This window comes from Vipera ursinii, assembly GCF_947247035.1.
Source record: "Vipera ursinii genome assembly, chromosome: 7".
In the NCBI taxonomy this organism is placed as follows: domain Eukaryota; kingdom Metazoa; phylum Chordata; class Lepidosauria; order Squamata; family Viperidae; genus Vipera; species Vipera ursinii.
In genome coordinates, this window is record NC_139521.1 from 69,913,220 (window position 1) to 69,925,161 (window position 11,942).

Below are 11,942 nucleotides of genomic sequence, written 5' to 3' on the forward strand. Positions count from 1 at the left end.
CCAGAAGGAAAATCGTGAGGGAAAAATTAAATTTCAACCACAGGTTCTCGAAGTAGAAGAGGAAAGGAGACTAGAAGCTACAAAATCTAGAAATGAGATCATGGAAATACAAGAGTCGTATGGCTGTATAGGTGCATTTACCTGATAATGCTGAATACATTTGACTGGAAATCTAACTGAAAGCATTTCAAGCATCAAGGTTTCTCATAAAACAAACCAGCAACCTGAATTTGTATTTTTCCTGGTAGACATTGCATATTTGCATTAATCTGTGCAAAAAATTGCAACTACTACTGGTTATTATGTTTGTGTATGGCATGCATGTATGGGCGCATGTGTATACACATATACATTGTGTATACACACAAACACCAGAGACAGAGAAACAGTCAGAAAGAGAAAAACTTGATTCGCATTGTGTCATGATGCGATTTGATGATTTTAACTTACTGACTTGTTGACAATTAATCAGCTTCAATCACGGTTTGTGCTTTAGATTAGGTGTGAACTGAGGCATTTTTGCCTGACTCAACAAATTTGTTTCAACAAAGCATAGTTTAGCAATTTACTTGAACCCAGACACTATTTCTACCATCACAACAGTTTACAAATGAAAAACACACAGTGAATTCAATTACCTTAATAGTAATGTTGACGCTGCTGATTTCTGATTGGCTGAAGCCATCACTGATATAAAAACTAAAGGTGTCCAGTGATGGTTCAATACTTTCATGGACGTTCTGAAAATAATAAATTCGGTTCTCCAACACATCTTGAAGTGGGAAAGAAAACTCAGAACTTTCCGTGTTTCCAAAACCGAGGCGTCTGCCTGCAAGGAATGTGGTCCTAATATGATTGCGTTGTTTTTTCTTCAAAAATCATTATGCAAATCAAGAATTTTTTATTATTTATCAGATTGGTCTGCATCCCATCTCGCCTCAATTTTATTAAGATTATCATGAGGTAAAATACAAATACAAATAATAGGAAATATGATTGCGTTGTTTTTTCTTCAAAAATCATTATGCAAATCAAGAACTTTTTATTATTTATCAGATTGGTCTGCATCCCATCTCGCCTCAATTTTATTAAGATTATCATGAGGTAAAATACAAATAAAAATAATAGGAAAATGGGGAAAGGGTAGAAACGGGAAAGAAAAATGTAAAGAGGGAGGGGAAAGAAAAAAGTACTGACTTCCAACTTTTTTCAATGCAGCAATAGAATTAAAACCTCAACTTTTTACTTGATCAACTTAAGAAGTACTAGCCATTTCTGTAACAGAACTAGATGAATCAACGAAACCCAAAGTCAAGAGTTTGGGTTTTTTTCCATCTCAAGAAAAAAAGTCCAGAAGTGGTTTCCAAGTAGAAACAAAACTGGATATGTTCCTTTCTCTAATTAAAACATTCAATTTTGCTATCTCTGCTGCCTCCATCACTTACTCTGTCAATTCTTCTATTATGCAGGTTGACATTCCTTTCCATTCCTGTCCATACAGAATTCTCACTGCAGTCCATTTTTGCATATATATATATATAGAGAGAGAAATAGGGACGCGGTGGCTCAGTGGGTTAGGATGCTGAACTTGTCAATCAGAAGATTGGCAGTTTGGTGGGTTGAATCCCAAGTGCCGCGTAACAGAGTGAGCGCCTGTTACTCGTCCCAGCTTCTGCCAACCTAGCAGTTCGAAAGCACGTAAAAATGCAAGTAGAAAAATAGGGACCACTACAGTGGGAGGGTAACAGCATTCCGTGCGCCTTTGGCGTCCAGTCATGCCAGCCACATGACCACGGAGACGTCCTTGGACAAGCTCTGGCTCTTTGGCTTTGAAACGGAGATGAGCACCGGCCCCTAGAGTTGGAAACGACTAGCACGCATGTGTGGGGGAACCTTTACCTTCACCTTATATATATACAGTATATATAGAGAGAGCAAACAGTATCCCACAGCAAAATACAAGTAGTCCTCAGCCTACAATCATTCATTTAGTGACGGTTTGAACAATGGCACAGAAAAAAGTGGCTTATGACCGTTTTTCACACTTACAATCATTGCAGCATTCCCGTGGTCACCTGATCAAAACTGATTGTTTGACCACTGGCATGTATTTACAAGGGTTGTGACGTGCTGCGGTCATGCAATCACAATCTGTGGCCTTCCCAGCCAACTTCTGACAAGCCAAGATGATGGAGGAAGCCAGATTCGCTTAATGACTGCATGAGTTCACTTAACAATTGCAGTGATCTGCTTAAAAACTGTGGCAAAAAAGGTTGTGAAATGGGACAAAACTTACCTAACAACAGAAATCTTGCTTAGCAACAGAAATCTGGGGTCCTATGGTGGTTGTAAATTAAGGTCTACCTGTATGAACTCTGCAACCTACCTGTCTTGGTGTTTTCAATGTACCCATATTTTGGAAGACTTGTGATTTTGACAACCAGGCCTTCTTCAGCAAAAGCCAGGGAGTGGTGAGGCCGGAGTGGTGTTCGTCCCCCTTCTTCAACCTGAACACAAAAGCAACATTTATTAATTTATTATTTATTGATTGATTATAATCACAAACACTTAATATTTTATCAGCAACATATTGTCTGGGTTTCCAACATTTAACTTACTAATACATGTTAAATTCCTTTCTCTCTACCTCCTTTTTCTAGCCATTGGTAAAAGGTATCCCATGTTCTAAAACAGGGGTCTTCAAACTTGGCCCTTTTATGACTTGTGGACTTCAACTCCCAGAATTCCTCAGCCAGCGTACCTGGCTGAGGAATTCTGGGAGTTGAAGTCCACAAGTCATAAAAGGGCCAAGACGCCTGTTCTAAAATATGGCACTTAACACCGGTGAGGTTAGCAAAAATGTTTAAAAATATATCTAGCAACTGTTGGAAATGTAGACAAAAACCAGGCACTTATTACCATCTTTGGTTGGACATGCCCCAAAGCCAAAGGAAAATTACTAAAAAACATAGATTTTAAGCCAGAATTATTTCTGTTAGGCATAATTGTAGGAAACTATGAGAAAAAGTGTATATATCTAATTTTACATATATTAACTGCGGCAAGAATTGTATTCGCTCAACATTGGAAAAAATGAAGATTTACCAACAGAGGAAGAGTTAATTAAAAAAAAAAATTAGATTGAGCAGAAACGGATAGATTGACATTGAAAATGAAAGAAAAAGGAGATTCAGGATAGAATCTCACAGGCTATTGACATACTGTTATTTGTTCAGAAAAGGTAACAACTGGAGGCACACTATGGGCTGCTGTGATAGTAATGGCGAACATCTGGCTATCAAGCTGATTGTTGTCAGCATCGAACACAGAGAAGTAGAAGACATCTGTGATTGGCTGATTGACCCCAGTTTCAAGCTCGGTGAAATATCTGCAGGATAAAAATGGAAGAAGTTGAGCTGAGGTGGTAGGTAGGGACATGAAAGTGTGCGATTGACTAATCATTTAATCTCTTCTAATTGCATCTTGTTTGCCTTGGGAAATAAGCTCCCCTGCTTGCATTTTCATGTTACTGACAGGAATGTCATGGCTATGGGGGATAGGGGGGAATAGTTAACAAGGAAGAGTATCTTTTATTTCTAACTTTTTAATCAAGCTGGTGCCCTTTAAATCTGCCAGATGGGAAGTTGTTGACAATGCAGGAAGGGGATATGGGGAGTGTTAACTGCAACACAATGGGAGGTGGGGAAAGTCAATTCCTGTATTGACAGAAAAATTAAAAGTCGGGGCAAGATGAAAGAAATGTCACTGGGATGGATCCAAATACTGAAGTAGAGAGGTGCAGGAAATGGGCTTAGGAAAAAATCCCATCATCCTCTGGAGAAAGGGTCTTCAAACTTGGCCCTTTTATGACTTGTGGACTTCAACTCCCAGAATTCCTCAGACAGGCACGCTGGCTGAGGAATTTTGGGAGTTGAAGTCCAGAAGTCATAAAAGGGCCAAGTTTGAAGACCCTTGTTCTGGAGGATCTGAGAGGTATATTCAACTGCAGGAAAAATGGATCCCTGGCCTGCTTCCCGAAGGCCACCTAACATCACCAGGTCTGGATGAAAACTCATTGTTCTTGCTAAAGACACATCCTTCAGATAAAAACAAATAGAAATGTCCAAATCATGAATGGTCCTTTCTTTGTGCCCCCAAAAGGCACCAAATATATGGATGCCCTTGCTGGGTATTCATGAGAAATAGGACTTGAGAAAGTAGGAACTAGTAGGAGATGGGACTTTTGGTTGGCTTTGAAGACAGATGGTGAATCTCCCGGACACCAAACAGGAAAGTCCCTGCTCTTCCTTTAAATAAACCATGGTTTCCAGAATTCAGATGCATTTGTCCAAGCTAGAAATCAATAGACTGTAAGTTCTAGTCCCATCTTAGGTATGAAAGTGGGATGGGTGACTTTGGAGCCATCATCAGGAGACAGTGAGTTCTAGACTTGCCTTAGGCAGGATCAATCACCAGGAAACTGTGGGATCTAATCCCTCCTGAGGCATGAAAACCAGCTGTGTGACTTTAGCTCAATCACCAGGAGATTGCCTTAAACATGAAAGCTGGCTAGGTGACTTTGGGCCAATCACCAGGAGACTATGAGTTCTAGTCCTGCCTTAAGCATGAAAGCCAGCTAGATGAACTTTGGGCCAGCCACTCTCTCTCAGCCCATTAACCTCACAGGGTTGTTGTTGTGGGGAAACTAGGAAGAGGAAGGAGTATTAAGGTATACTCGCCGACTTACTTATAAAAATAATAAAGGCGGGATAAAAAAATATATTAAATAACTCGTATTGGAAGTCCATGGCCTTTCGTGTAGATCAATGCCTTCTGGTTCTGTATGAAGATCACTGATTTAAATTATTTTGAGGGGGGGAAAAACCACATTTGCCTCCAGTGTTAAATGCTATCTCACAGAATCTCAGAAAATAGCTGAGGGAAGACTCTGAAGACGGAAATTTTTTCATATCTCTCTCCCCCTGCCCCATCTTTTTTTTTCACCCCTTAAGGTCAGGTCTCTTTAAAAAAAAACAACAGCCTAACAGCTAATGTCTTTCCTTTCAGGAAAATATTTTTCATTTCTATAGTTCTTGCTTCCCTGTTTCACTAGTTCCAACTTTTCACACTGGCAGACTATGCAATAAAACCCTAGCTTGTGACCTGCATATTTTAACTGTCAACCCACAAACTACTAAAGACAAATCGTGCAAGGGCTGTTGTTGAGGAGGGCTATACTGTACATCTTACACAGGGAAAACAGCCTTGTGGTTTTCATAATGAGCTTGCAGAAATTTCTTGGGGACAGCCCCACAGATTACCTGATCCTTTGATTGTTAATGTCTTCCATTGTGAAATTATAGACCTCCGAAGACTCATCCATATGCTGTCCAAAGACTGTCCACACAAGACTGCCGTACATAGGAAGAGAAATTAGCTGGATCCTTATCTCAGAATCAGGGGAATTGTTATCCTAAGGGCAGAAGTGAGATTATGAAAAAAAAAACATTAAATCAGATAATCACTGAATAAAATGAAGGATGCCAGGTCAAAAGAAGAGTCCCATTTTATAGCCTGTTTGAAAGGTAGTTCTCAACTTACGACCGATCACTTACTGGATAATGTATGACCCAGTTTCAAAAATCCAATATTTTTGCCCCTATGGTCACGTGATCGCATTGGGCCCTCAGTTTGCATTTATGGGCATTTGTAGCATCCTACAGCCACATTAACAATTTGGGACCTTTTTTTGATGGGTTCCATTTTTCAGCAAAATACCCCCACCGGGTATAATAATTTCTCTTAAGAACCATCCTATCCATTTAACAACTCTGGCGTTCATTTAACCACCACGACAAAAAGGATTGTAAAATTGGATGTGGTCATGTCAAACCTGGCATGATTACAACCATATTTATGGGCTCCACCAGGGTCATAAATCAAGAGCAACCTGCAACATACACAAATTGAGAACAAACTTGTTCTGATGATGATGTTCTATACTGTGGCACCTATTTTAAAATGAAAGGAGAAAAATCACGCAAAGCATCCTATCTTGCAGTTCTAATTCATTAAATACTTTTTAATCATTACCTGAGTCAATGGATTAATGGGCCTTGTGAGTCAATTGATTGGGGGAAAGCTTTGATTTTTTTTGCCAATTAATACATTGACTTAACTGATTAAAAAGTATTTAATAAATTAAGAGAGGTATATCCAATTAGTTAGACAGAGTTCTTTTTTTAAAAAAAACCTGCTGATTATTTTGATTTCAGTAATGTGTTTATTGGCCGCCTTTAATTGAGTACAAATATTTAATCACTGAAAAAAAAGGGATCAATTAAGCCAAAGATTCTTCAAAACTGCTGATGTCTTCCAATACCGAAACATTACAAAATAAAATAAACCTACTGATGTAGCACATACATCAATAATCTTTCAACCATAAACATCACAAAATCAATTGTAGCAGTAAAGGTTACACATGTACAAGGTGTTATTCGAAATCAGTCAACCCTTAAGAAACACTCAAGTCTTCATTTACACTAATATTGCTATAGTATTTATACGGAAACAAAATACATAAATAATGTCAAGCTGATTTATTGCACATGCCTACAAACAAGAATCTTGTCAACTAAGGGTCAGCACTAAATTGGAGCTAGGTAAGTGTTATCAGAATTCAAGAGGGATTGGATTTCGACCGCTTGTGAGAACATAACGATTCCAGGCTGATTCCTCTCTTGACTCCGCCCCCAGGCTTTGTCTGTCCTTTTCCAACACTAGAGGTAGTTCTCAACTTACAGCAATTCTTTTAGTGACTGTTCAAAGTTGCAACAGTACTGAAAAAGTGACTTATACCGTTTTTCACACTTACAATCGTTGTAGCATCCCCATGGCCACGTGATCAGAATTCAGACGCTTGGCAACTGACTCATATTTAAGATGGCTTGCAGTGTCCTGGGGATCACGTGATCACCTTTTGCGACCTTTTTACAAGCAAAGTCAATGACGTTACCAACTTAACGATTGCGGCGATTCACCTAACGGTGGCAAAAAAGGTCATAAAAATGGGGCAGAACTCACTTAACAACTGCCTTGCTTAGCAGCAGAAATTTTGGGCTCAGTTGTGGTCGTAAGTTGAGGACTACCTGTAATTTAGAAGAGACGGAGAAGATTGACGAGCACGTGAGGAAGACGAGTAACAAGGGCACAGCAGACAGGCTCTTATAGACAGGAACAGGGTGGAGGATACAGCAAGAAAACACCTTGCAAATAATTTAGTTCGGGGATATGCCCATTTTCAGTCTGATTTGAACGATGGTGGGGAAGCTGGAAAAGGAAATAGCAAGTGAGACACCCAAGACCCTTATCTTATAAAAGGCAATTCAGCCCAAGTGCAGAGCAGTTTGGGGGAAAGCATTTTGTAGTATTCAAAGACACCCCCATATTAATGGGCTATAAAGTGCAATTTTTCTTGCAATTTAAAAGAAAGATGCTAAATTCATTCCAGGTAAGCTCTGAAGAGCCCATCTGAAATGCAGTTCTTGCCTTCTCGCTCTTGCTTGGCAGCTGAGTATGGGCACAGCACACTGGCAAAATGGCAGTCACAGGAGACACGACGCTTAGTGATAAAATGGCTGCCAAAGTAGTACTAGATGCTTCCTTCCAAAAGGAGAAATAGCTCCTTGTAGGATCTTTACCTGATCTATTTTATAATCTTCATGGAAAAAAATATCAGAAAAGCCAAGAGACCTAGCGGGCACAAAGGGAGACTTCATATAAAGGGTTCAAAAAAAAATTACAGGTAGCCTTCTGATTTAGGACCACAACTCAGCCCAAAATTTCCATTGCTAAGCAAAACAGTTGTTAAGTGAGACCCATTTTACGCTCTTTCTTGCCACTTTCTTGTTAAGTGAATCACTGCAGTTGCTAAGTTACTAACACAGCTGTTAAGGGAATCTGGCTTCCCCCATTGACTTTACTGGTCAGAAGGTCACAAAAGGAGATTGCCACACTGCAACCGTCGTAAATGTGAGTCAGTTGCCAAGGGTCTGAATATGGATCACCTGACCCTGAGGAGTGGCCAAATGGTTGCATGTGTGAAAGATAGTCATAAGTCACTTTTTCCAGTGCCATTGTAACTTTGAATGGTCACTAAACAAACCGTTGTAAGTCGAGGACTACCTGTATTGGACTTTTCTGCAGAGAAAAGTTGAACAAGAGTAAAAGCAATAGCGATTTAGGGATAAAAGCAAAGGTGCAGAGCTCAACCACCTTGTTATGTCCTCCAGGCAATCCATTTCAGTGGGGCATGTGAAGAATAATGCCCAGATCAATATTTTAAAAAAAGAGAAAATATTGAATGAGGCAAGTGGGAATTGAAAGTATAAAACAGAATCTTTCTTTCTTTCTTTCTTTCTTTCTTTCTTTCTTTCTTTCTTTCTTTCTTCTTTCTTTCTCTATCTCTTTCTTTCTCTTTCTTTCTTTCTTTCTCTCTCTCTTTTCTTTCTTTCTTTCTTTCTTTCTTTCTTTCTTTCTTTCTTTCTTTCTTTTTCTTCTTTTGAAGATTTAGCTAGGAGAACAGGTTAAAATCTTTGGCAAGCAGGAATATTCAAAAGGGATGTGAGCTTTTTACATTACAGCCTTGTCTTCTCTATCAAAGGATGGCTTTCCTGGCCCGGGATCAGCTGTTGTCCGTGCATCATAAAAATACAAACAGAGATTGGACTACGTGCCCAGATTGTCTTAGCGGCTCTGTGAAGCGCCAGAAAGAACAGGCCAAGTTCCCACCTGCATGAAAGTCAGAATAAGGCGTGTTTTTTTTCCAAGCAGTGGGAAGGATGTTGCCTTTGACTTCCTGCTACAGCCACAGGCAATGTTTCCTTTGTCTGGATGTAAGTTTTTTAAAAAAGAAAGCTAGAACAATCCCAACTCAAGAGATATTTTTGATGTATGGTAGTATCTTTTTCATAGCTGTGTTGGTTGTGCTATAGTGAGTTCTGTGGTCAGGCACTTTTTGATCATGATTGCTTTGATGATTAATATATATATATTTTTAAAAAATGAACAATTTCTCCAGTCTTCCTCCAGGCTCCATCCATCACATTCGGACCCAGAAATTTATTCCTGAGATTTTATGATCCTCATTTTAAATATAACGTAAGGAAATAGAAAGGTGAGTCAGCAGTATTATGTGGTACATAGAAAGTGAGTAGAATCCTGTGCTATCTCAATAGAAAAATAGTCCTGGGAAATTATTGCTTGATCTTGTATTAAGTGCACTTATCTACTTCTGTTAAAGGACAGTGAACGCTGGGTGCTTAGCTATGTAAGACCAAGCAAAGAAAACGATTCGGGAACCAAAAGAATTAAGTATGTTGAGCACGTACAGGTAGTCCTTGACTTATAACAGATCACTTAAGGCAGGGGTGTCAAACTCATTGAGGGCCGCATCAGCACTGCGGTTGCCCTCGGGGGCCGGGTGGGTATGGCCAGGGTGGGCGTGGCCTACTGGGTGGGCATGGCCTACTGGGTGGGCGTGGCTAAAGTGCATATGGCCTACTGGGTGGGCGAGGCCAGCTCTACTTCGTTCGCATCAAGGGTGCCTATGGGGGCTTGGGCAGGAGTGGGACAGATCTGAGGGTCTCTGGCAGAAGGAGGGTCTCTTGAGGGTCAAGGCAGTGGGGGCCATTCCCTCACTGTTTCCAGGATGGCTTCGCGGGCCGCATGAAACCACTTCGCGGGCCTTGTGTTTGACATGTCTGGCTTAAGGGAACGTTTGAAGTTACAATTGCACTAAAAATTTTCACACTTAACAACCACTGCAACATCCCCACGGTCATGTGATCAAAATTCAGAGCCTTGGCAACTGACTCATATTTATGACAGTTGCAATATCCTGGCATCATCTTTTGCAACCTTCCGACAAACAAAAGTCCACATGGAAGGCAGATTCACTTTAGAAGCGGGTTACTTAATTCACTTTAAAAAACAGTCTCGCTTAGCCATAACAATCTGGAGCCCAAAAGTCAAGGACTACATGTAGATAAGTTTAAAAAAAGAGGCACTGTGGTATTTTTCCGACTCTTGGAATGTTTTAGGAAGTGAAAATATGAAAGAGCAGGATTAGAATCGAGGACTGAAAATAACCAGAAGAAGCTAAAATGGTATCGGCCCATCACAAATGAATCATGTTTTATACTGAATTAATCCAACTGGCTAAGTTTGCAAATAGTTGAACTATCAATTAATTATACTGTATTAGCCAATGTGCTTTATTCTAGTATCCTAGTACACGATCTCAACGTAAGAAACCTTGATTAATAGTAGATGCATTCGAGCAATGAAATGCTTTCACGAGTAGTTGATTACCCATAAAAGGTTATGTACAGTCTACTCTAGAGAGCCTTTGAATCAAGATACTGCAGTTGCTTCTATTGTAGCTAAAGTGTAGTTTAGCCTCCAGGTCCTTTCCAACTCTGCTTTTTTTGATGAAGGCACAAGTCATGAGAAGTCATTATAACAAAAGGATTTTTGACCTTTTGCAAGACATTGGCTATCTTACACCAGAGTTGGTCCAGGGTCACAAACAGGTTGTCTTCAGCCATACGATCACCAGCGGCCCTTGTAATTTGTCAGGGACATTGAAAAATGTCATTTTCAAAGCTGCTGCTCTGAACTTTATAATTCAAAAACAAAAATGTCAGTTTCAGAAAATGCTCTGGATTTAGGGTTCCCTTGAATCTTCAGTGGCCAAGTTTTGACCTGATCACTCAAAATTTTGAATTTTGCACAAAACCCAAGACCAAACCAGTTGGTTTTCTTTGGTTCTTACCCTTTTCCTTCTGTCTAAATGAGCAACCCTACGTTTTCTATCTCCTTAACCCTATGATTGGTTTGAACCCACCAAAGGAATTAATATACTAAGATACAGATTAAAGCTGAGATATCAAACAAACAAACAAAAAATAGATCAGATGCTTACAATATATGCAAAGTGGGATCGAGTGATGATTGCAGAGTTTTTGCCAGCCACCGTGATACTCAGCGAGCAGCTAGGATCCAACCTTGGCCCATTAAGGTTCACTGGGGTTACTTCCACCTTGAGCAAAACGACGTCTTTGGTGGTGCCATCAGTCACTGAAATTTCCATGCTGTCTTCTTCTGAGGATGAGCCATCGTGGAGATAATGCAAGTAGTTCCTGGTGATTTCCTCATAGGTGAAACTATCGCCTTCCCGGAAAGACATGCTAAAATCAGAATTTTCTCCTTCACGTAACATTTAAGATAAATCCCCCTAAGTAAATGTAGAAAAGTGCCTTGGTCCAAGTATAGCAGTGATGGCGAACCTTTTAGAGACCGAGTGCCCAAACTGCAACCCAAAACCCACTTATGTATCGTCGGGTGCCGAGCGGGCGTGGCCTATTGGGTGGGTGTGGCACATTGGGTGGGCGTGGCTGCAGTGGTAACGGCAGACTGGGTGGGACTAAAAAGTTCAATCAATCAATTCCAACTTTGCGAGAACTTTTTTTTCCCCGCGAGAAGTTGAAATTGATTGATTGATTTAACCTTTTTTTTTGTACACGGCTGCAGAGGCCTAAAGTGAAAAGAGGTTATAAAACCCAGCTGAAGGCCTAGGACTAGGGCGACGGCGCGCCCGCCTGCAGAGAGGGCTCTGCGAGCCACCTGTGGCACGCGTGCCATAGGTTCACCACCATTGCTTTACAGTGACCCTGAATAAATGAGGAAGCACCAATTGCATTTCTGGAATGAATTTATGTACAAGAAAAGGTTTTCCTTGGTAGTTCAGAAGTTCTGTTTTAATGGCTAACAATTGAGAAGAGTCTCACTTCACTCATGGAACTGAGCGGATATGACTTTCAGAACATCCCTCACATTCATAGGGAGCCAGTTTAGTCTACTGGTGAATACATCAGGCC

At 40.3% G+C, this 11,942-nt stretch overlaps 1 protein-coding gene across 1 annotated transcript in view; it reads right to left on the reverse strand.

The window, feature by feature from the left end:
• FRAS1 (Fraser extracellular matrix complex subunit 1) overlaps positions 1–11,942 on the reverse strand; it is a 247,286-nt gene that overhangs the window by 87,003 nt on the left and 148,341 nt on the right. The window contains exons 29-33 of the mRNA XM_083368033.1: positions 10,988–11,235; positions 5,322–5,473; positions 3,223–3,388; positions 2,387–2,507; positions 639–829 (exon numbers count right to left, since the gene is read on the reverse strand). Of these exons, the coding sequence (XP_083224159.1) occupies positions 639–829; positions 2,387–2,507; positions 3,223–3,388; positions 5,322–5,473; positions 10,988–11,235 (878 nt within the window). The remainder of the gene's footprint in view (positions 1–638; positions 830–2,386; positions 2,508–3,222; positions 3,389–5,321; positions 5,474–10,987; positions 11,236–11,942) is intronic.